The 24958-nt window shown below is 42.6% G+C and overlaps 1 protein-coding gene and 1 pseudogene across 8 annotated transcripts in view; both read left to right on the top strand.

Moving 5' to 3' along the window:
- Positions 1 to 24958, top strand: part of AXDND1 (axonemal dynein light chain domain containing 1) — a 115784-nt gene that overhangs the window by 77222 nt on the left and 13604 nt on the right. For 6 of the 7 annotated variants that reach the window (XM_082704083.1, XM_082704082.1, XM_082704081.1 and 3 more), the window contains 5 exons: positions 7241 to 7351; positions 15900 to 16007; positions 18273 to 18377; positions 23208 to 23290; positions 24124 to 24380. In XM_082704083.1, the coding sequence (XP_082560209.1) occupies positions 7241 to 7351; positions 15900 to 16007; positions 18273 to 18377; positions 23208 to 23290; positions 24124 to 24380 (664 nt within the window). Of the gene's footprint in view, positions 1 to 7240; positions 7352 to 15899; positions 16008 to 18272; positions 18378 to 23207; positions 23291 to 23405; positions 24381 to 24958 lie in introns of those variants that run through there. The other variant, XM_082704085.1, reaches the window with a different exon arrangement.
- Positions 2247 to 2925, top strand: LOC309850334 (group XIIA secretory phospholipase A2 pseudogene; annotated as a pseudogene). Its single transcript has one exon. The product of its transcript is annotated as a group XIIA secretory phospholipase A2 pseudogene (transcript).

Below are 24958 nucleotides of genomic sequence, written 5' to 3'. Positions count from 1 at the left end.
TCTGATTATTTATTGATAATATATAGGCTTATAATTGATATAAAAAATATATTGATTTCAGGGGTGTCTATGTGATTCAGTCGTTAAGCATCTGCCTTTGGCTCAGGTCGTGATCCCAGGGTCCTAGGATCGAGCCCTGTATTGGGTTCCCTGCTCAGCAGGGAGCCTGCTGTTCCCTCGCCCACTCCCCCTGTTTGTGTTCTCTTTCTTGGTGTCTCTCTCCCTCTCTCTGTCAAATAAATAAATCAAAATCTTTTAAAAAATGAAAAATAAAAAAAAATGTACACTGACCTTGCTGAACTTATTTTTTTAAGCAGTTTTTTCCCCCCATTTAGGATCTTTAGACTTTTCTTTATATACAGTCACAGCATCTGAAGATAGGAGCAGTCTTCTCTCTTTCCAATCTGTGTGGCTTTTATTTTTTATTTTATTTTATTTTTTTAAGATTTTATTTATTTATTTGACAGAGAGAGATCACAGGTAGGCAGAGGGGCAGGCAGAGAGAGAGGAAGGGAAGCAGACCCCCTGCTGAGCAGAGAGGCCGATGCTGGACTCGATCCCAGGACCCTGAGATCATGACCTGAGCCGAAGGCAGAGGCTTAACCCACTGAGCCACCCAGGTGCCCCTGTGTGCCTTTTATTTAGTTTCCTTGACTTTTGTACTACCTAGACTCTCCAGTACCAGGTTGAATAAAAGTGGTAAAAGCTCATATCTTTACCTTGTCTGTCTTAGGTGAAAAGTGCTTATTCTGTCATCTTTAAATAGAACTGTGGCTGTAGGTATTTCACAGATGTCCTTTATCAGCTTAAGGAAGTTCCTTTTTAGTCCATGTTTGCTGAAAAAACTTCTTAAATATATTTATTTATTTATTTATTTATTTATTTATTTATTGGAGAGAGAGTGAGAGGAAGAGAAAGCCAGCAGGAAGAGCATAGGGAGTGAGAGAGGGAGGGGAAAGAATCCCAAGCCAACTCTGTGTTGAGCACAGAGCTTGATGTGGGGCTGGAGCTCATGATCCTGCAATCATGACCTGAGCCAAAACCAAGAGTCTAACACTTAACTGAGCCACCCAGGCATCCCTGAAAAAGCTTTTTAAAGTCAAAGATAAATTTTTTAAAAATATTTTTATTTATTTATTTGACAGAGATCACAAGTAGGCAGAGAGGCAGGCAGAGAGAGGGGAAGGGAAGCAGGCTCCCCGCTGAGCAGAGAGCCCGATGTGGGACTCGATCCCAGGACCCTGGCTGGGATCATGACCTGAGCTGAAGGCAGAGGCTTAACCCACTGAGCCACCCAGGTGCCCCAGTTTCACTGGTTTTAAAAACTAGGCTGTAAAATATTTTATGTGCACTATCTTACTAATTTCAAAATCTCTAGTAGATGGAGACTTTTCTTGGAAAATATAAATTAAGTAAAATTAACTTTAGATGGTAAAATTGGCCAATTTTCAGAGAGGAAATGAATGCATTGATTAAAAACAGAAACAAAAAAATACTAAAAATTTTGCCTGTACTCCACAGACAAGTGTTTTCAGACTTTCAAGAATCAGGTAATCCCTATCCTATATAAACAATTTAAGGGCTTAGATAATGACCAAAAATTTTCCCATTTTATTTCATATAGCAGTCAAGGTTTAAAAAAATCTCTAGGGCGCCTGGGTGGCTGAGATGGAGCCCTGCATCAGGCTCCTTACTTAGCACAGAATCTGCTTGAGATTCTTGCTCTCTGCCCTTCCCCCTGCTCCTGCTCTCTTTCTCTCAATAAATGGATAGACAGATAGATAGAAATAAATATTCAAGACAAAAAACTAGATTAGGGCTTAGCAGATCCCATTGCCCTGGAAGTGCCTCAGTACTCTATAAAAAATGGAATGCTTAGTTTCCCTCATCTCCTGGGCACCCTGTCTGGTACATGAATTTTTATTGCATCTGGCTCAGGGACTCCTGTGGCCTCATCCGGATCCCGCATCATGTAGAGTGGAAGATGGTCCTCCAGAGAAGCCTTGTCTAACATGGGTACACTGTGATGCTGTGTGGCTTGTGCCATTCTCCATCCGCATTCCAGCACTGGAAGAATAACATCTTGCCAATCTACTGCAGTGATGATATAGTTTCCCACAATATAATATTTCTTGGGCTCCTTTCCAGTAAATGAGAGTTGTCTAATACTGGACAGATTCTGGAGTGGGAATCCTCTTAAGTAAGCATCTTTTGGAGGAAGCGTGGGCATGGAGGCGGCTGGGGATGCCGAGCCCAGGGCTGGCGCCACTGCCTAGGGCGCCCCATGGGCTCTGTGGGGGCACAGCCCAGTGCTGCACAGATGGCCGTCCTTCCGCTGCCCGCGCTCGCCCTTGTGATCCTCCTCTTTGTGTCCACCGCTCTCAGGTGCCAGGAGCAGGCCCAGACCACCTACTGGCGGGCCACCCTGAAGACCATCCAGAACGGCGTTCACAAGGTAGACATGTAACTGAACGCCGCTTGGGACCTTCTGGGAGGTGAGGATGGGCTCTGCCAGTACAAGTGCAATGAGGGGTCTAAGCCTTTCCCGGGTTACGATTAAAACCCCTCCCTGAATGGATGTGGCTCTCCACTGTTTGGTGTTCACCTTAATATTGGCATCCCTTCCCTGACAAAGTGCTGTAACCAACATGGCAGGTGCTATGAGACCCACAGCAAAAGCGAGAACGACTGCAATGAGGAATTCCAGTCTTCCCTCTCTAAGATCCGCCGGGATGTGCAGAAGACACCAGGATTGGCTCAGTACATTCAGGCCTGTGAAACCACAGCAGAGCTCTTGTTCAACAGTGTTATGCACTTAGGCTGTATACCTTACCTAGACAGCCAATGAGCTACACGTAGGTGTTGCTGCGAAGAAAAATACGATCTTTAAAGAATATGCTGACAGTTGGTAACAGCAGATAAGGACAGAAGAGTATAGCCTTTGACAAAAAACTACTGTTTTTACCGCATAAAGCTGCCTTATTTTTGTGAGAGGAATATTTTAAGACTTGATTTTGGCACTAAAACTACAAACTAGAGGGAAAAAAGTGGGGGAGGTGATCTTCCTGGATGTTGCTGCCCCATTGTACCGAATTGCCTTGACCAATCTCAGAAAAGGTGCATGTTAAGGGGAGAGTATTTTTTTTTTTAAGATTTTATTTATTTATTTGACAGAAAGAGATCACAAGTAGGCAGAGAGGCAAGCAGAGAGAGAGAGAGAGAGAGAGAGAGGAGGAAGCAGGCTCCCTGCTGAGCAGAGAGCCTGATGCGGGACTCGATCCCAGGACCCTGAGATCATGACCTGAGCCAAAGGCAGCGGCTTAACCCACTGAGCCACCCAGGCGCCCAGGGGAGAGTATTTTAAAAGAAGGAGTCTATAACTCAGTTTTCACAACTGTATATACCAAAACACTGAGGTCAAAATATAAAATTGATTACAAGGTATGTTGAACATAATCTTATTTGGAAATACAGGAAAATCTTCACTTTGAAGTATACATTTATAAAATTTTAAATATACATTTATTCCTGGAGAAAAAGTAAGCATCTTTTGGATTTTGATCACTTTTATTGATGGTTGTGAATCAATTCTTCCATCATAGCTGCCCAGATAAATTACTTCTTTAAGAAGTCTTGGGGATTGGGGCGCCTGGGTGGCTCAGTGGGTTAAGCCGCTGCCTTCAGCTCAGGTCATGATCTCAGGGTCCTGGGATCGAGTCCCGCATCAGGCTCTCTGCTCAGCAGGGAGCCTGCTTCCCTCTCTCTCTCTCTCTGCCTGCCTCTCCGTCTACTTGTGATTTCTCTCTGTCAAATAAATAAATAAAAACTTAAAAAAAAAAAAAAAAGAAGAAGTCTTGGGGATTATTTAGTTTCCCAAGACCATTGAGATTGGCCAGGGGTTAATGATTCTATTTGCTTACCATCTGATCTTAGCGTATCTTGATCCAGTCTGATTCTTAATAACTCTATTACCACCTTAGTCTCCTTATTAGTACCTTATAAAAGACTATCTCTTTTAACTTTTTTCTCCTGCTTTTGATCCACAGCAATAGGCTTAACATTTAGCACCATCCCTTGATTTCTAAATTCTTCTTTAGCCCAGACGCGAATTTTAGTGCTTTTACTTTACACCAGAAGCATTTATTGACACAGCTCTGAATTAGACTTTATCAGAATTAAATAAGAATATTGATGGAAAGAGATCTGTATGTTTTGATTAATAACCAAACTATCTGGTCTAGAGCTGGTCAAAGGTGATGTTGAAGGTTTTGAAGGAAAACTTGCTTAACTCCACAGATTACAGTAATACTTTCTTCAAAAGATTCCTACTGATTATTTTTTTACCCCCATCAGAAGTCCGATGGTAGTATTTTCAGTATCTCAGAAGTTTATGAGAAAATGACTAGGAACTGGTTCACAGTAGGCAAATTCAACTAGAGAACAGTTTATTTCTCATGAATGGTGAATTAACTCCGAGGAAATAAGATTTCAAAACTATTGTTACTATTTTCAAAATTAACCAATTCTTTGTTCTAGATACAATAAAGTTAAATAATACATGCTTCAATTTTGTAGCTGGAAAGATCCTTAGGGGCAGTGTTGTGCTGGAGATTCACAATGGCAAGCAGGAACTGACTATGCACATGCATCCCCGGCTCCACATTCACTGAGAACATACTGAACATTGAAATTGAACCACTGAAATTGCCTTGGTGGGATGTATATGGCATGGAAATCAACAAATGCTACAAATTAGGACTCCTTGCCCCACAAAATGGTTTTCACCAGTTCCCCACTGCATAAGGGTCACCTAGAGTAAACCAACAAACTTATTTTTCCTTTAAGATTTTATTTATTTGACAGAGAGACCACAAGCAAGGGGTGCAGCAGGCAGAGGGAGAGAGAGAAACAGGCATCCTGCCGAGTGTGGAGCCTGATGGGCAGTTTGATCCCAGGACCCTGGGATCATGACCTGAGCTGAAGGCAAACACTTAACCGACTGAGCCACCCAAGCGCCCCCAACCTCATTTGTTTTTAGTAGATAGAAAACTTTTAAGGATTTACTCAAGAAGTCAAACATTAGATGAACTTAGAACTAGAACCCAATAGTTTCACATCCCTTGTTTGGTCCTCTTTCTGATATACAATAAGACATTATCCTAACTCTTGAATCCAGAATTGAAATTTATCAGTGACATTAACGAAGCTGTGTTAAAATTACTGTACCCCCATAGGCTTCAGTTTCCTTATCTAGAATATAAGGTTATAGATTCGGTTTCTAAAATTTTTTTACTCTGGCATTTCATAATCCCACAATTAGAATTGGATCTAATAATAAGAAAAATAGAAGACATACTAGAGTTCTTCCTGGTTGGTTTCAGGAATCTAAAGTGGGTCATTATTTCATCACACAGTACAGTTTTTCGATGGTTAAAGTGACCATATCTCCATCCCCAGAGAAGATAATGTTTCCTGGTTTTCTCTGCTGTTATTCAATAATAAAGAATAACAACTCTTTTAAATATTGAGGCCAGATCTTAGCTGTTAAGAGATCTTGGTTAAGTGAATGTAGTATTATTACACACTTGAGGTGAATGAGACCTGTTGTAGATCTCTCCTGTATCACAGCAGATAAAGGGTGAACACCTTTTCCAAAACAGTGCTGCTTCTGCTTTTTTTTTTTTTTAAGATTTTTTCTTTATTTATCTGACAGAGATCACAAGTAGGCAGAGAGGCAGGCAGAGAGAGAGGAGGAAGCAGGCTCCCTGCAGAGCAGAGAGCCCGATGTGGGGCTCGATCCCAGGACCCTGGGATCATGACCTGAGCCGAAGGCAGAGGCTTAACCCACTGAGCCACCCAGGTGCCCCTGCTTCTGCTTTTTTTAAAAAAATAGCCCCCCCCCCCCAAAATGCTCCACGCAGAGCCCAGTGTGGGGCTTGAACTCACGATCCTGAGATCAAGACCTGAGCTGAGATCACGAGTCAGACACTTAACTGACTAAGGCACCCAGGCACTGCCCCCCAAACAGTGCTTCCGATCTGTGCTTATTCATTTTAATGGGGGCTGGAGAGTTTTTTAGTAGTTAAAAGTCCATACCACCTGGATTAGAGCCCAAATGCTATCCTTAACTATAAATATGACCTTGGGCAAGATGTTCAGCTGCTCTGTTCTTCAGTTTCTTCATCTAAAAAAAATGAGAATAATAGTAGTACATAGTTCCATTCTCATCACAAGAAAAAAGTTTGTAACTTTATATTAACTAGACTTTATTAGTGATCATGTTGCCATATATAAGTATTGAATCATTATGCTGTTCACCTGATATTAATGTTATTTCTTTTGTGTGTGTGTTTTGGAGTTAATCCATTTTTTAAAATTTAAAAATAATTTTTAATTCAATTCCAGTTAACATAGAATGTTACAGGGTGCCAGGGTGGCTCAGTGGGTTAAAGCCTCTGCCTTCAGCTCAGGTCATGATCCTGGGGTCCTGGGATCAAGCCCCACATCAGGCTCTCTGCTCAGCAGGTAGCCTGCTTCCTCCTCTCTCTCTGCCTGCCTCCCTGCCTACTTGTGATCTCTGTCAAGTAAATAAATAAAATCTTAAAAAAAAAACAATGTTATATTAGTTTCAGGTATACAATATACTGATTCAACAATTCTATACGACACCCTGTGCTCATCACGACAAGTGCCCTCCTGAATCCCCATCACCTATTTCACCCAGTCCCCCCACCCACCTCTCCTCTAGTAACCACAAGTTTGTTCTCAATATAATGTTATTTCAGTTACACCTCATAAAAATCATAGCCCGTATTTCATACTGAAGATAAAATGAGTTAATATTACACATGCTTACAGCAGAATCTGTCATATAATTAATGCCATGTAAATGTGGGCTATTTTTATTGTTACTGTTACATAATCCCAGTTGGCCTGGTTGGTTGCGAACCATTTTTTGGGACAGACCATTTGCCCATAGTAAATCCAGCAATCTTTCTTTACCTTGTTTTATGACACTTCACTGCTCCTTGTCCCAGTACGACACTGGATAAGAGAAGATATGATTTCGGGTCTGTATACACAGAGAGACATTTCTGCCTAAATCTTCAAACTGAAGTGATAACAAGTTAATTGAATGGAGTTTTATTTAGAAGAGTTGTACTTGGCGGCTCTTCAATAGACGTGAGTTGGTATAGTCTGACTTTTTTCCACTTAATAATTATCTTTTCTCTTTTCTCAGAAAGAATGTTATGGGTGGATCACCACATGTTCCCACCTTCTTTCTGGGATCAAAGGCAAGAAAGTAACGTTACTGACAAGGGAAGAAAAAGAACATCTATTTGGAGAAGAGGTATTTGCCATGTGTTGGCACTGATCATTATTCAGGTTCTTCCTATATTTGTTGCCCCCCCTGTGTTTCAGTAGATAAGGATTCAGTGATTTCTTCCAATCAGTGTTCTAAGTCCTCATTTATTTACTCTGCCAGAAGAGAATTTTGCCCCTGGCCGAAAGCATTGGCAGTTCTCCCTTCTAAGGGAGAGAATCATCCACCTAAGCTTCTCTCCTCGCTTTTTTAGAGCTCGATTTTGTTTCATCCTTCATGAAGGGAAGGATGGCCTTCCAAGGGGGAGCTGCCTGCCGCTTCCTGAGGCATGCCTTCAGACTGGTTGGCTGCACACACTTCCTCCTCCCCTCCAGGCTCCGTCTTCCTATTTAAGGTTATTTCTTCCTTTGAGCACCTAATCCCACCCCACTGTCCTCTCTCTTTTGTATCTTTTTTTTTTTTTAAGATTTTAATTATTTATTTGACAGACAGAGATCACATGTAGGCAGAGAGACAGGAAGAGAGAGAGGAGGAAGCAGGCTCCCCGCTGAGCAGAGAGCCCGATGCAGGGCTCGATCCCAGGACCCTGGGATCATGACCTGAGCCGAAGGCAGAGGCTTTAACCCACTGAGCCACCCAGGCGCCCCTCTTTTGTATCTTTTTAACATCTTCCTCTCTAGTAGTTCCATTGTATATGTATAAATAATCCAATATATAAGCAATAAGCATGGCCATTGCCTTCATTCTAAAATATACATCCCTTGAGCATGTCTTTTTTTCCCTACTACTTAATCTTCTCCTTCCTATAAGAATCATTTCTCTTAAAACTTTGAAACTATCACAAGGTGCTGTAATGACACCTTATTGTCAGATCCAACAAACCCCAATGCCGTATTTAGCTTGACTTTTCCGTATTTAGCATTAGACCCTGTTGACTAGTCATTCACTTCTTTTGTAATGTCTCCTCACAAGACAAATTTTTTCTCCTACTTCTTTATTTCTTTTCACTCTCCTTTTGGTCTTCCTCCAACTGCCTGCCTCTTAAATGTTGACATTCTGTCTTTCACTTGCTTTCACTTTTCGTTCTACACCCCACACCTGACTGTGCTAATGCTGTGGTATTAACTACCACCTGTTTACTGAGGATTCAAAATTAATGAATATCCTGTACTTTGTGGCTGTCTCAAATGCTTAGCTTTATTTCAGTGTGTTTGAAGGAGTTGGTTTCCAGTAAAGACTGCAGAAGCCCGCATTGCTATCAGAGCTGGGAACGGTAGAGGAGAGAGGTGATGGCGTCTCTGTCAGAGCTCCAGGGTTTGCCAGGGAGGGTTCTACCTACACATACGTGGGACTTTCATCTTACATTTGAATACTAAAGAAACACCATCTTTCTAAATTATACATCTTGGGCACCTGGGTGGCTCAGTGGGTTAAAGCCTCTGCCTTCAGCTCAGGTCATGATCTCAGGGTCCTGGAATCGAGTCCTGCATCAGGCTCTCTGCTCAGCAGGGAGCCTGCTTCTTTCTCTCTTTCTTTGGGCCTGCATCTCTTCCTACTTGTGATCTCTCTCTGTCAAATAAATAGTCTCTTTAAAAAAATAAATAAAATATACATCTTTTACAATTCCTTACTTTTCCATTTGCTGCCCAGGTCTTGGCCAGAATTATTTTGAATTAATCACTGAATGATTTCATCAACATTATAAATCTTAAATTATATGGGGCTCCTGGGTCACATAGTTGGTTAAGTGTCCAGCTCTCGATTTCAGCTCAAGTCATGATTTCAGGGTTGTGAGATGAACATGTGAGGGTTGTTGGGCTCCATGCTGGGCAAGGAGCCTGGTTAAAAGTCTCTCTTCCTGGGGCACCTGGGTGGCTCAGTTGGTTGGGCCACTGCCTTTGGCTCAGGTCATGATCCCAGAGTCCCGGGATGGAGTCTTTCATTGGGCTCCCAGCTCTGTCTGGAGTCTGCTTCTCCCCCTGACCTTCTCCCCTCTCATGCTCTCTCTCTCAAATAAATAAATAAATAAAATCTTCGAAAAAAAAAATCTCTCTCCCTCTCCCTTTGGCCCTCCCTGCTCCCATGAACTCTCTCTCTCAAACAAACAAACAAACAAATAAAACTTAAATTACAGTATAGTTTTAGAAAATTAAGTTCCACAGACATGATCTTGGCTACACAACACGTCTATGAAAAAATTAAATTCAAGAACTAAAAAGCAGATTATGGAATGCAACAAATGTGATTATCTCATTTACATTAAAATGTTTAGATGTATATAAGGCAGTCTAGAAGAATGTAGTCAGCAATTGTTGCAGTTGATAGCAGTTGTTACCTCTGAAAGGTTGAGATTTTTGTTTGTTTTAAAAATGTATTTTTTATAAATCAAACAGAGTCAATTATCATAGGGTTTCACATACTTGTGGAGCATAAGGAATAACAGGGAGGACATAGGGAGATGGAGAGGAGAAGTGAGTTGGGGAAATCAGTTGGGGAGATAAACCATGAGAGACTGTGAACTCTGAGAAACAGGGTTTTGGAAGGGAGGGGGTGGGGGGGATTGGGTGAGCCTGGTGGTGGGTATTATTAAGAAGGGCACATATTGCATGGACCACTGGGTGTGGTGCATAAATAATGAATTTTGGAACACTGCAAAAAATAAAATAAATGTATTTTTTAAAAGTTAACATGTTTATAAAGGAAACTGAAAAACATAAGAAGCAAAGAACAAAGTCATCCATAATCACAAACAGTTTACAGTTTGACTTCTACGTTCTTAATTTCTCTGTATTGTCTATTTTACAGCATTATCAGGGAAAAAATTTATTTGGTAAAAACATCCTAACATATTTTGAATATTTTTCTATACCATGTGCATATTTCTGCAGCATAATTTAAAATTGCTATAAAATATTTTATATAGGGCGCCTGGGTGGGTTGGGCTGCTGCCTTCGGCTCAGGTCATGATCTCAGGGTCCTGGGATCAAGCCCTGCATCGGGCTCTCTGCTCAGCAGGGAGCCTGCTTCCCCCTCTCTCTCTGTGCCTACCTCTTTGCCTATTTGTGATCTCTGTCTGTCAAATAAATAAAATCTTTAAAAAATACCTTATATAGTTTATGTCATTTATTTATGCATATTCCTATTACAGGCATTGAACTTCTTTTTAGCTTCTGTTTTATATACATCATTGCAATAAACTGAAGGACATTCGTCAGTCAGTATGACTATGAATAGACTCATTTGAGGTACTCAACACTATTGACTCCTTTCTCTTCTTTTGACTTTTCTGGTGGTTCTGTCAGACTTCTGACACAACTTCTGGCCTTTGTTGCGGCTTGTCCTTCCCTAGTCCTTTATGTGACTAGGTTCCTGTCCTAAGACCTCATCCTCTAGCAGCTTCACAACCTTACCTTTGGTGATACAGTTCCCTTTCTTGGCTTCAACTAAATGCAGATAACTGTTAAATGATTATCTTTAACCCAAATGCCTCCATCATTACTCTACAGAATATTTCAGTATACTGAATATACTGAATATTTCCACTTGGATATATTTAGGATACCTTAAAGTCACATGGCCTTGTCTGAACTCACCTATCTTCCTAAACCTGCTTATGCAACTTTGTTCATTATCTCTGTGAATGGCATTATCATCTGTGTAGTGGCCTGAACCATTCACCAGGTATCATTCGAGATGCTTCCTTTCCCTAGCCATCCCACATCATCTGAACTCTCCAGCACTAAGAGTTAACTCATAAACATCTCTTGAATCCTTATCCTCCTCTTCATTCCTGCAACCCTGTGCCGTTCATTCTCTGCTCTTATTTTTTCTTCCCATTCTTTCTCCCTCTTTCCCTTCTTTCTCTTTAAATCTGCTCTCCTGCTGCTAGAGTGATTGCTTTAAAATGCAGAACAGATAAGTCGATTTTTTTTCCATATTAAGTCAATTTATCAGTACCTCATTGCCTTCAGGATAAATTCCAGTTTCCCTGGAATGACACTCTAGGCCTTCCTTTATGACTGTGCTCCGGTCCATCTGTCCCTAAGTTTCTGTTACACTCACTGCTTTTGTTCTCAAAAGCTAGTCATGACCATTCAACATCCTTTGCCTAGAACCATGCTATCTTTTTTCCCTTACTCATCCTTTAAGAAAAAACTCAGACATTACGTCCTCCAGGAAACCTTCCTGACCAATCTACTCTCTTATTTTTTACTTTTTTTATTTTTAAAGATTTTACTTACTTACCTGAAAGAGAGAGAGCATGAGAGGGGAGAGTCAAAGGGAGAAGCAGACTCCCTGCTAAGCAAGGAGCCCGATGCAGAACTCGATCCCAGGACTCCAGGATTACGACCTGAGCGGAAGGCAGTCGCCCAACCAACTGAGCCACCCAGGCACCACTGACCAATTCATTCTTTCAGCCACATCCACTACCATAGATTATGTGCTCCTACCATGTGACTCTATGTATCCATAGCATTTTCTTGTCCACTAAATTTTTAAGCTTTTTAAGGGCAGGGGCTATTCTCTCTTTTTTTAAAAATTTAAATTCAATTAATTAACTTACAATGTATTATTTGTTTCAGGGGTGCAGGTCTGTGGTTCATCAATCTTATATAATACCCGGTGCTCATTACAAGACATACCCTCCCCAATGTCCATCACCTAGTTACCCCATCCCACCACCTCCTTCCCCTCCAGCAACCCTCTGCTTGTTTCCTATGATTAAGAGTTTCTTATGGGGAGGGGGGTGCCTGGGTGGCTCAGTGGGTTAAAGCCTCTGACTTTGGCTCAGGTCATGATCTCAGGGTCCTGGGATCAAGCCCCGCATGGGGCTCTCTGCTCAGCAGGGAGCCTGCTTCCCTTCCTCTCTCTCTGCCTACTTGTGATCTCTGTCAAATAAATAAATAAAATCTTTTTTTTAAAAAAGTTTGTTACGGTTTGTTTCCCTCTCTGGTTTCATCTTTTTCATTTTTTCTTCTCTTCTCCTCTTCTCCTATGATCCTCTGCCTTGTTTCTTGAATTCCACGTATCAGTGAGATCATAGGATAATTGTCTTTCTCTGATTGACTTATTTCACTTCGCATAATATCCTGTATGTAGTTCCATCCATTTCATTGCAAATGGCAAGATTTCATTTTTTTTCGATGGCTGCATAATATTCCATTGTATATGTATACCAAATCTTCTTCATCCATTCATCTGTCGACAAACATCTAGGCTCTTCCCATAGTTTGGCTTTTGTGGACATTGCTGCTATAAACACTGGGGTGCAGGTGCCCCTTTATCACCCTCAACGCGCAAGGACGACAAGAAGCCCCAGTTCAGATGCATCTTCTCTCTCTTTATTTCCGCAAGTCTACGCACTTATATTCGCTTACATGACCAGTCAGCGAGCAGGGTACAGGAGGGAGCGAATCAGGCTGCGCACCTATATTCATATCTTTTGGGTAAATACCCAGTAGAGCAGTTGCTGGGTTGTAGGAGGACAGGGGGAGCAGCAGCATCACTTGCATGCCTGTCTGCAGCTGATTTACCCGTTTTGTCCAACGTTAAAAAATTCAAAATAAAGAGAATGGTGTTGAGCTTATCTTTAGGGGACCTGAAGGTGTCCCCTATTCCCCCTTTTTGTTTATAAAGCACATTTTTTATTGTAAGATGTGCGCACTCCACAAAACTCTGTTCTTGTGGGTTATAGGGTATTCCATGTATCAAGTGAATGTCAAGTTTTAGAGGGTTGTGAGGTGTAGGCTGGACCATTATCTGTCTTTAACTGGCGTGGCTTTCCCCATGCCACGAAAGCCTGTAGGCAATGGGCGATAACATCTCTGGATCCCCCCCCCACCCGTATGCACTGAGGCGAAAATTATTCCAGAGCAGGTATCTACAGAGACATGAACATATCTTAACTTTCCAAATTCTGAAACATGTGTGACATCCATTTGCCATATATGATTAGGTAACAAACTTTTAGGATTAACCCCCAAGGATGGTGCAGGTAGTAAGGTCACACAGTTTCTGCAGGAGACTGCTATGTCCGGGGCCTGTGCTTTTGTTATGTTAAATTTGAGGTGAAGAGTTAAAGCATTCACATGGAACAGCTTATGATAATGTCTCGCCTGTTGCACCGGGTTCTCAATGGCAAAGACAAATTCTCCTCTGGTTAAGGAGTCTGCTAACTGATTACCTTTTGTCAGGGGGCCTGGTAAGGTTGTATGAGCTCGTATGTGGCCAATATGAAATGGACCCTTCCTGTCCCAAACTAATGTTTGGATTTCTTGTAATGCCTTAGAGATAGTAGACCTGGCATTAATAGAACCTACATTTTCAATGATAGAGACAGCTTGCACTACATACCTACTATCTGATAAATGGTTGAAGGGTTCTTGATGAAACATTTGAAATGCTTTTATCACTGTGAGCAGCTCGGTTTCTTGGGGAGAGCAGCTTTGAAATAGGAAGGTCCAACTCTCTTCTTTGTTAACTATAGCTCCTACAGGTGTCCTGGCTTCTTGCAGTAATAGCAAACTCCAGGAGTACCCCTATGTTTATATTGTTGAGCTCCCTGTAATCCTTGTAAACCTTGAGTGATAGCTGCAGCCATAACCTGCCCTTGAATAACACTACCGTTGATATCCCTGCAAACTTTAATATATGTACTCAAGTCTTTGCTTTTCCAAGGTCTGATGGCTTCTTTACACCATTTATTAGCTTGCTTATAAGCCAGCTGTCTTATCAATGGCATGGCTGCCTCTACCTCCCAAATATTCGACCAGCTGTTTGCATCAGCCTCGCTACAAAATCAGCATATGCTTCATTTGGTCCTTGTATTACCTCAGACAGCTGACCCTGTGAATCCCCACTGCCTTGAATTGTCTTCCATGCTTTAGTGGCCGCCGCGGCTATTTGCAGATAGACCGCAGGGTTGTATTGTATTTGGGCCTGCTTTCCCATGTACGGTCCTATTCCCATTAATATTTCTAGGTCCCACTGAGGATTTCCAGCCGCTGCATTATGGCGGGCAGTGTCCTGTGAGTATTCTTGCCAGGCTGTTTTCCATACTAGATATTGCCCTCCCGACAAGGTTGTGCGGGCTAGGTTACCCCAGTCTTCAGGGACTAAGTTCATTCCTGCTATGGTCTCCAACAAAGATACCGTAAAGGATGCCTGAGGGCATTACTGCATGACTGCTTCCTTTAATTGCTTAACTAGTTTAAAATCAAGAGGCTGATGATACCGCTGGTGGTTTTGGTCCTCTGAAACCGGAAAGGCAGAGGCCAGGTCATGATCTCTCCAGCTCGAAACCCTGTCACTACCACATGTGGTGCAGCAGCTACAAGCTCCTTGGCACGCCATAGGATTATATGGCGGAGGGGCACTAGGCGTCGCTGGAGTCGACAGTTTCAACTGTTCAAACTTGGAGTGCATTTTACGGTCTAACTCCTCCCCTGACATTTCTTCTTCCTCTTCACTAGAACTACCCCCCTCTGAGGCATGAGAAGACCGCTCCTCTTTCACTTCCTCCAATGCCTCTGCTCCCTCTTGTAGAGCTGATTCACGTTTGGGTTTCGGCCCACCAGGCATCCCCGGACTAAAGTCCATATTACCAGGGTCCTGGGTGGCAAAGGCGTTTTATTGTCCTGTTTCTTCAAATCCTCCCCTAAGTGGTCCCATTGAGGTATGTTTAGCAAGCCTTCATCTAGGAACAATGGAGCCGCCTTTTCCACTGTATTCAAAAAGGCCCGAGCAGTTTTTGCTTTTAGTGAAGTTCCATTGGCTTTCAGCAGGTCTTTTAAAGACTCTTCCAACTGCACTTTAGATACTTCAGATCCCATTATGAACACACAGACAACAGACGCGGACGTTAAAGACACTAACACATTAACCTTTTACACGCATATAATTCAGTCGACCTTTACTCCCCGCTTTACCGCGGAATTCCCACTTTTGAATGTGGCTAATGTCCCCGCTTACCTGCGGACTCTTACTCCCCGCTTTCCTGCGGATTACCTGCAAGTTTCCTTTATTTAGTTCAAGGGGGGCCGGCGCCATTTATCACCCGCGATGCGCAAGAATGACAAGAAGCCCCAGTTCAGATGCATCTTCCCTCTCTTTATTTCCGCAAGTCTACGCACTTATATTCGCTTACATGACCAGTCAGCGAGCAGGGTACAGGAGGGAGCGAATCAGGCTGCGCACCTAAACAAACAGCTTTTGCTAGCAACCAATGCTGTTTACCTCCTCTTTGGGCGTTCCGCTTAGTCTCATGAGGCAACTTTTCTTGGCAACTCGCCAGGCGCCATCTTTTAATGGTGGAGGCCTCCCTGGCCAGGGGCCTGCCTCCGACACCCCTTCAGATCACTATATTCGAATCTTTTGGGTAAATACCCAGTAGAGCAGTTGCTGTGGTGCAGTTGCTGGGACAGGGGGTATTCTTATTACCCTTTTTGTCCTTATCCCTAGCACAGTGTCCAGTTGCAAGATTAGTGCTCATTAAATACTTTTGAATGAGTAATCAGCATATACTACAAGTTATTAATATACACTAAACTATAATCGTACTATTATTTCATCTCAGGATTTTTTAAAAGAATTAATTGAACCTGAAATAGACAGCCTTTTTACTTTTGGAGAAGAGGGAGAAGAAAGCATGAAGGATAATTTTCAGATGCAAAAGGAAGAAGAGGTAAGATGATTTCGTATTATATTTCCCTTTCCCTTTATATTTTTAAAGAATATAAGTATAAGTACTGAGGTGCCTGGATGGCTCAGTTGGCTAAGTGTCCAACCCTTAATATCAGCTCAGGTCATGGTCTCAGAGTCGTGAGATCAAGGCTCATGTCAGGCTCCGTGCCCAGTGCAGTCTGCTTGAGATTCTTTCTCTCTCCTTCTCCCTCTGCCCCTCCCCTTCACACTCTCTAAATACATACATACATACATACATACGATCTTAAAAAAAAAAAAAGAATATATATAGGTTCTATTGAAGATAGAAATAGGTCATCTGGAATAAACACTTCAGCTCCTTTCCTTTCTTCATAGAGATTTAACTGTATCTGAGACATCCTTATCTCATTATTTTCCAAGGTAGGGATATCCTTTTCCTTTTCAAAAATTGGTCACTTCCCCAAAAGCCTCATCCACACCTGTACTCCCATTATCTACATAATCTACCTCTCACCCTTATGCTGTTTCTTTGTCCTTGCATTACCAGATTTTTCAAAAGTAATTTAAACTCTATGTTTCCAATTTTTTCTTCTTCTTTTGTTTTTTTAACTAATGGGGCTTGAACTCATGACTCTGAGATGAAAAGCTGAGCTGAGGTCAGGAGTCTGATGCTCAACCATCTCAGCCACCCAGGTGCCCCTGTATCCACTTCAGTTTCCATTCTGGGCAGCTTTCCCCTTCCTCCCAGGCCCGTCTCTGCACCGCCTTTCTCCTAATCCCGTCTCTACACCTCCTTGGGAATTTGTAGTAATAAAACCCTTTCTCTGCATTTATAATGGTAATGATGATGATAATGATAAAAATGCAATGATAACTACAAATAATTGAGTACCTATCTTGAATTATATGTTCTGCATGTGCTACTTCTTATCTGTACAACACAACTTCAAGGTAAAAATTACTGCCCCATTTTATAAATAAGAAGCTCAGAAAGGTTGACTCTGACTTATCCTAAGTCAGAAAGCTTTCAGTGGTGGAACCAGTGTTCAAACCCAGATTGGTCTGGCATAAGAGCCCTTGCTGATTCCTAGGTTGACTACTACTGTCCTTGGCTCTCAGAACTCAAGATCACCAAACACTCTCTAGACTGTTTTAACTTACTTCCTTGATGTTTCTTCTCTCTGAATAGTTTAAATGTTGGCATGATCCCAGGCTGTGACTAGGTTCTCTAGACCCATGATACATGCTAGACAGCAGAAGAAAAATTTTATACAATATCTAAGCCTCTTTTGGCCAGCATTTTCTGTTTATTTCTGGTACAGTGCTTGGGATATAGAAGGCACAAAATAAATGGAAAACAGTGTTATTTGGGCACTAAATTCTGTCATACCTTTTATTTTTTTAATTAAAAAAATTTTTTTTAAAGATTTTATTTACTTATTTGACAGACAGAGGTCACAAGTAGGCAGAGAGGCAGGCAGAGAGAGAGGGGGAAGCAGGCTCCCCGCTGAGCAGAGAGCCCGATGTGGGACTCGATCCCAGGACCCTGGGATCATGACCTGAGCCACCCAGGCACCCCTCTCATACCTTTTAAATGTGTAATGCATTTCCTCTTTTCTTCCTCTTGTGGCCTTAGTTCTGGCCCTTTCCTTTCTATGTTACAAAGTGGTTTTTTTCTTTTTAATAAGATTTTATTTATTTTTTGACAGAGAGAGAGACAGCGAGAGAGGGAAAACAAGCAGGGGGAGTGGGAGAGGGAGAACAGGCTTCCCACAGAGCAGGGACCCTGATGCAGGGCTCGATGCAGGGCTCGATCCCAGGACCCTGGGATCATGACCTGAGCTGAAGGCAGACCCTTAACTGACTGAGCCACCCAGATGCCCCTATGTTACAAAGTCTTGTTTGGTCCCCCGATATCCCTTTCTCTGTAAAAACTTCCCTGGGTGTCTAGGCAGAATTTAGGGCCCTTTTCTGGGTGCACAAATCTGTTGGAACATACCAATCATGCGTACCGTAATTAATTCCTGCTCCATCTCTCCTACTGTGCTGTGAATTCCTAGGGTCTGGAAGACATCCTCTTTGTTTCTTTCACCATTGTCTCCCCTGGTCTCCACTTCCCCATCCCCACTAATTTCTCGGTATTTGCTGTACACCTTCAAAAATGCTTGTTGAATGACTAACGCAAATGGAAGATTAAAGCTTCAGATATTGCTCCAGGGAACTTGCCACGCCACTGAGTCACATACCAGCTCCCTAACAGGTCCTTTGTGTTTCTATGCCCTAGAAACCTTCAACATCCAAGGAGGAGGAAAAACTCATTCGAGTAATTGAAAAAGATGAAAATATTTATTCTAAACCTCTATTTGAAGCAAATATATTCTCTTCCTGGGTATGTATCTGAAACCCAAGTAGGAAATTCAAAACCAGAGAAAAAAGCTAAGAAATTTAACATTATGTAAAAATGATATGGATTTAACATAACTTTTAGTTCTAGGAGGGCCAGGAGCTCCTACATAATGCATTTTTCAGATTTTTTTTCTTTCCAGCATCATTTCTGGAAAACTCTTGTTTTTTACCTTAATTTATAAAAAACCTCTCATTCTCTTCTTTGAACCTCATTTTAAAATTAGCATTTTATTGCCTTCCTTAATTTAACAATATTTTTGTCAAAATTTGACCTATTTTTTAAATGAATTCATTCAGCAGACTTTATTGAGAACTGTGATTAGCATATACCTCTGAACACAAGAATTATTGGGAAATTGGAAAACTTTAGAAACTCAGCAGGAAAACAGATTTAAAATTCTTCCACAGAAAATTGTAGGACTATGGTAGACTTAAGTCAGTTCTAGATTTCAGTTCTAGATTGATATGTCTTTCTGTGAAGGTTGTCATGCCTTGATCCCATTAATCCCCCGAAATGGCATATAGCATTTTGCGTGTATGTTTCTACTGTGCGTGTCCTTGCGGGGGAGGCAGGTACCAGAAATCCATAGACTTAGTCAAATTTCTCAGCCTCAAGGTTAAGAACCACTTGACTATTAGAGATCTGATCCACCTGGGTTGTCAGGGGCGTGTGGAGGGGTGGGAGCCAGACCGAGCATGGCAGCAGAGGACAGTGGGATGACTGAGGCAGAGGTGTGGCCCAGGGGGGAGGCAGTTTGCGGGGATGTGTGTCCAGGGAGGTTGTTGGAAATAGGCTCCAACTCTTGTAGGAAGAGCTGGGAGAAACCATGTGGAGAGTCAGGGAGGCGCTGCAAACTGGGGTGAGAGCAGCGCCGAGAGGGGTTGCAATCACATTCTCCCCAAGTTACATCTTTTCAACAAGTTTTCCGTATAGTATATTAATCTATCAGTCTTTAAGACTGGGTGAGGCAAAGATGTAAGAGAAAGCAGGGCCATGAGCCCTGTAAGGAAAAGAGAGATAAAGGGTAGCACTGTTTAACTGTTTAAGCACCCCCCCTCCCCCCCCCCCCCCCCCCCCCCGTCCCACCTAAGCCTTCCTGCCTCAGAGTTTCTCCCCTGCTGTGTCACCCAGGCTAGGAGTCAGGGTCAAACCTTCCCAATATCCTCAAGACAGGTAGGAAGCAGGCAGGAAAACAGCCTATAGTCGGGGTGGGGGTTGGGGGGGCGTGGTGCTTGTTTTTGATGGTGGGGGGCTTCTTCTCCAGGACCTTTCCATCTGACATGGTGTGGTGCCACGTGACTAGCTCACCTGAGGCCGATGTGGCCCAGGAAGTCTATCTCCAGGCTCTGGAAGTTTGCTAATGTTGCTACTCTAGATCACTGAAGCTCTTTTTTTTTTTTTTTTTTTTGCCAGATAGCCTCTGGTCCTAAGGACATAAATAAGCATTTTGCAGGGATACCAGACCTTTCAGGCGGCAGAAGTCTCTCCTGCTGCTCTAAGAACACAACTCCCAGGAGGCAGTACGTTTGATTAACACTAGGGAGGAAAAGGAAAAAGAAGGGCTCGGGAAGCAGAAAGCCTGTGGCATGCAGGTGTAACCTGTCATGTCGCTGGGAACTGAGCTGTGAAACTTGGAGAGCTCCGAGAGATAGAGGGGTCCCAGGTGTCTAGCCATAAATGGCTCCAGACCCCTGAGAAGCTACAGACACGAGCATGGAGTTTTCAGTTAGTAACGCCTTCTGCAGGTGACTCTGGATGGGATTTTCTGGGCATTGAGATAAGAAATAGCTCAGCAGGAGAGGTGGTGTGTCACCACCAGCTTGGGCAGACTAGGGGCTTGGCCTCATTCATACCATTATCTGATGCCTGGTGTTCACCATAATGGGGCTGGACCACCCAGTATGCAAAACGCTCCTCAATTGGCTGGGAGGTAGGACTTTGTGAGGATTCCTGAGGATTGTACTCAAAGCAGACCCCATGTACTTGGTCTGCTGTGCCTGAAATGGTCACGCCCAATTTGGCGCTGGGCCCGATTCACTGGTTTTCCCAGTAAGTTGCACCAACTTTGCCGCTGCCCCTCCTGGGATAAGGCTGCTCTGCCTCAGATGCAGCCCAGTTCAAGAATCTTGCCGCACAGCACCGCTTGGGACCCTCTCTGAGTCACAATCATTCCGACACTGTTGCTGCAGGACAAGCAGCCAGAATTCTCTAACATCTCAGCTGGCTGGAGGGGCCATGGGGTGACTAAATCCACCAGCTTTCCCAGAGGCAATACCAAAAGTACTCAGAGCGACCCTGGCCCCCAGGTGCTGCGGCTTGACCGCAGGAGTAGCGTTGCCTACGGCTCAGCGACCCCAACAAACAAGGTGTCTGGAACAGTCTCTCTCAGGCTCTTCTTCACACCATAGATTCCTGCTGCCTGTAAGTGTTCAGTGTGTGAGGGAGATGGGAGAGTTTGCTGGATCATTTGCTGGATCACCTGTGAACTGGGGAAGGATGAACAGGGGCCAGACTTGGGGGCATCAGCAGTATTTTTTTTTTTTTTAAAGATTTTATTTATTTATTTGACAGAGAGAGGTCACAAGTAGGCAGAGAGGCAGGCAAAGAGAGAGAGAGGAGGAAGCAGGCTGCCTGCTGAGCAGAGAGCCCGATGCAGGACTCGATCCCAGGACCCTGAGATCATGACCTGAGCCGAAGGCAGCGGCTTAACCCACTGAGCCACCCAGATGCCCATCAGCAGTATTTTTAACATAAGATTAAACTTTCTGCCTTTCCCTCTGTTACTGGGCTGAATGTGGCCCTTAGATGCCTGTGTTTCCCTCTCACCTACCAGAGTACACCAGAGCAGCTACTAATTTACCTATTTAAAACAGCAACAGGGAAAGGCCATTGGAATTGGTCCAAAGCTGATGAGGGGCTTTGTCAGTGCTTGGATCCCAAGGAGCTGGGCCTGGAGCCAGATCTTCCCTGAGATAGACCCAAACTACAGATACTGTACAGTCGGAAGCCCATAAGTAGAGTCAAACATGAGGAAGACCAAGTCAAAAAGGCCAAAGACAGAATGGGAGTCAGAGACCGCGTGCAAAGCTACAGCAGATTGGCACAAACAAGAGGGGGGCTGAGGCAGGTACTGCCAAGAGCCATGAGGCCAGTGTTAACAATCACCAGCCCACTGTTGACCTGAAGCCTTACAGAGAACATAAACAGTGAATGAACACACATTCTGTATGTTCTATGTGTTATATACTGTATTCTTACAGTGAAGTAAGGTAGAAGAAAGGAAATGTTATTAAGAAAATCATAAGGAAGAGAAAATACGTTATAGTAGCAGACTGTAAAAAAATCCAGGTACAAGTGGACCCGCATAGTCCAGACCCACGTAGCTCCAGGGCACACTGCTTGTATCTTGAGTGAACGTGGAGTCTGAAGGATCACATGTACAGAGTACAGTCCTGCCTTACTCTGGTTCCCACCGATCAAGTTGTTTCATACAGTTAGAAACCATGCGTGGAATTCCAGTTCTAGAAGCCTCTGCTCTGAAAACCATTCTTCTGGGCTCAAAGAACAGCTGTTAGTGGCATGTGTGGGTCCAGGCTGGACAGTGATCACCATTTACTTCTCAAACGTACTACCCAAGGAAAGGGAGCAAAACAGAAAGAGGAGAATAGATGACTGGGAAAATAAGAGAGTAGAAGAGTGAGAGTAAAAGTGAACATGTTTAACATTGTTTCTTTTCTCTGGTTTTCCTTTAGAAAAAGCTAGCAGGGTACACTGGGATGTGTGGTGGAGAAGGAAGAGGCCTCGATGAGGGGTTTGCTTTACCCCACTAGATCCTTCTGTGAGGATGGCAGGCTGCCTACCCTCTTCCGTCTCCCTTTCCATCTGTAACGTGGGGCTTACCTTTTACGTGACTCAGGCTGGGAAGCATGGATAAATGAGATTTTAAACACAGTTCTGGGCAAAAAGGGCTGAAGGGGACTCAGAATTTCAGGCTTCCAGTGATGGAATGAATAAATTCATGGGGATGAAGGTAGGGCATAGGGAATATAGCCAGTGACACAAGTAGCACTCTGTGGTGACAGGCGGTAGCTACACCTGTGGTGGCTCAGCGTAATGTTGAGATTTGTCCAGTTAGCCTGCTGTACGCCTGAAAGTAATGAAGCATCATGTGTCAACAAAGAAGTGCACAGTCAACAGTTAACAAAGAAGTGCACAGTTCTGGGAAAATGGTATAATATTTATTTTTAAATATGCTTATAATTTTGGTTTTCTAAATACCTTCTTTTACCTTCCTCTTATTTTGTTTCCTGGAATGTATTCGGAGTCAAAATAAATGAAAGAGGTGTTTTTTTCCTTCATATTTTCCCTGTCTTGATATTTATGAAGTTCCCTAAGGAACTGAAAGATCCGACTGGATTTTGCGATGTTAAGAGCTTAATGAGGTGAGTTAATAAGAAGAATAGAGTTAATCTCTTTGATCATTAACTTGATTTATTACAGGAGCATGTTTACCCTTCTCTTTATTGCCCTTTCTTCCTTGTTTCTTTTTGTTGATATTATTTTCCCTGCATTTTTTATAATTCTAATTAAATTTTATCCACCTGTAGCATGAATAATTTGGAAGCCGGTATGCTATGTGCCACAGGTAGTCCCTATTCTTTTTTGGTGTTAAGATTGTGCTTAATCATCTACTATATAAATATGGACAGTAGAAAAAATATTCTGGAAGATTTGGTCCAGAACATCCCGAAGAAGTAGAGTATTAACTGTTGGGACTCTCAGTTCATTCATACTACACATTTCCTTTGTCAGAGAGAATCAGCGAAGCAAGGCACATTGGCCCCAAAGTATCTCGAAGCAATGGCTATCATTGAACGCACACAGGAGAAGTTACTGTGAGTATGAGGCACCACAAGGGTAATTACAAAGATTGTTGGCCAGGAGGTGTTGCTGAGAAATCCACACCTCTCGATTTACCTTTGTTTCTTCTGCTTCTTTTATCCTTATTAGTGGGATCAGTACCTCCAGATCTTCTGCTGGAGGCAATGAATTCTACTGTTCTTGTAGACACCATCCTCACCCACAGTGGAGGTGGAGGAAGTGGAATGTGTGTAGGTGGGGAATAGGGTGTTAGGAGTGATCCATCCAGTCTGTTTCTAAGAGATGAGCTAGAGATGGGAATGAAACTGGGAGACACTACTCTGCAAGAAAGAGTGCTATATACGCCGAAGAATAGGAAGGGCGGTATAGTAAAGATGGTCGAGAATGCCGAGAGAAGAGCATAGCCATGTGACATAGACCATGTGCTCGAGGAAGTAAGAAGCGCATTTCAAATTAGTTTTCTTGACTGTAAAATCTGGTTTTAGAGGTGTTGGCAAAGAAGGGAAACTATTGGATTTAGTTTGTTGGATCACATCAATGAAGAGAAGCCAAAATTAGCTCCTGGAAAAGTGGTTCCTTGGCTATTGATGGATCCAAATACCCACAAGTCAGGTTTCACTAAGAGCTGATAAATACATTGTGTTCTTAAATCACAGCATGACTGCCATGCTGACATTACCACCCAGTTCTTGCTTAAGGATTGATGCTGCTGCCTCCCTTATGTGTACCTTTCAGATGCAGTTAGCTAATTCTACTGCCTCTTCTCAACAATGAGTTCCTGTATGTGAAAGATACTTTTTCAAACCTTTCCATTTTGTTGTGTTTCTCTGGACTCTGTCCCCATCAGAGAGGTTGAAAGCAGAGCCAGACAAGCAGAGGAGAAGTTTGATGATGTAAATGAGAAACTTCATTATGCCCTTATAAGAAATAAAGACCTGGAGAGAGAATTAGAGACTATTTTGACAAGTTCTAGACAGAAGGAGTTTGAAGGAAGGGAAGAAGAAAATGAAGGAGAAAGAGAAGACAGAGAAGATGAAGAAGATGATGACGACGATGATGAAGAAATCAAGCCAATAGAACATTCGCCAAAATCTCTAAAGAGAGGTGAGGCTTGCTTTCTCATTTTGCTTCATTTAGGTTATATTCATGAAACAAAACATGTTTGGGTAGCAAATATCTTAGAAGAATATTAATATCCTTAGTACTGATTTACTGGTTCATATTTTTCATAGGAATACATATACATTTAACTGTATAACTATCTTATTCAGACAATTCACAAAAAGAAAACAAAATGACTAACAATTGTAGACTAAGAAACTAACATAAGATACAAGTTTAGCCTCTAAAACTAGCAAATATTTTTATTTTATTTTATTTTTTGAAATTATTTATTTATTTGACAGACAGAGATCACAAGTAGGCAGAGAGGCAGGCAGAGAGAGAGGAGGAAGCAGGCTCCCCACAGAGCAGAGAGCCTGATGTGGGGCTCAATCCCAGGACCCTGGGATCATGACCTGAGCCGAAGGCAGAGGCTTTAACCCACTGAGCCACCCAGATGCACCTAGCAAAGATTTTTAAAAACAAAAGAATGTAATGCTAGTTAGAAGGGGAAAACTGTTTTATAGATAATACTTGTGGGTGGATGGAATATAACTTTTTCAGGTAATAATTTGAGCATA

Source organism: Mustela nivalis (genome assembly GCF_964662115.1).
Source record: "Mustela nivalis genome assembly, chromosome: 16".
Classification (NCBI taxonomy): domain Eukaryota; kingdom Metazoa; phylum Chordata; class Mammalia; order Carnivora; family Mustelidae; genus Mustela; species Mustela nivalis.
This window is presented reverse-complemented; position numbering and strand designations above follow the sequence as displayed.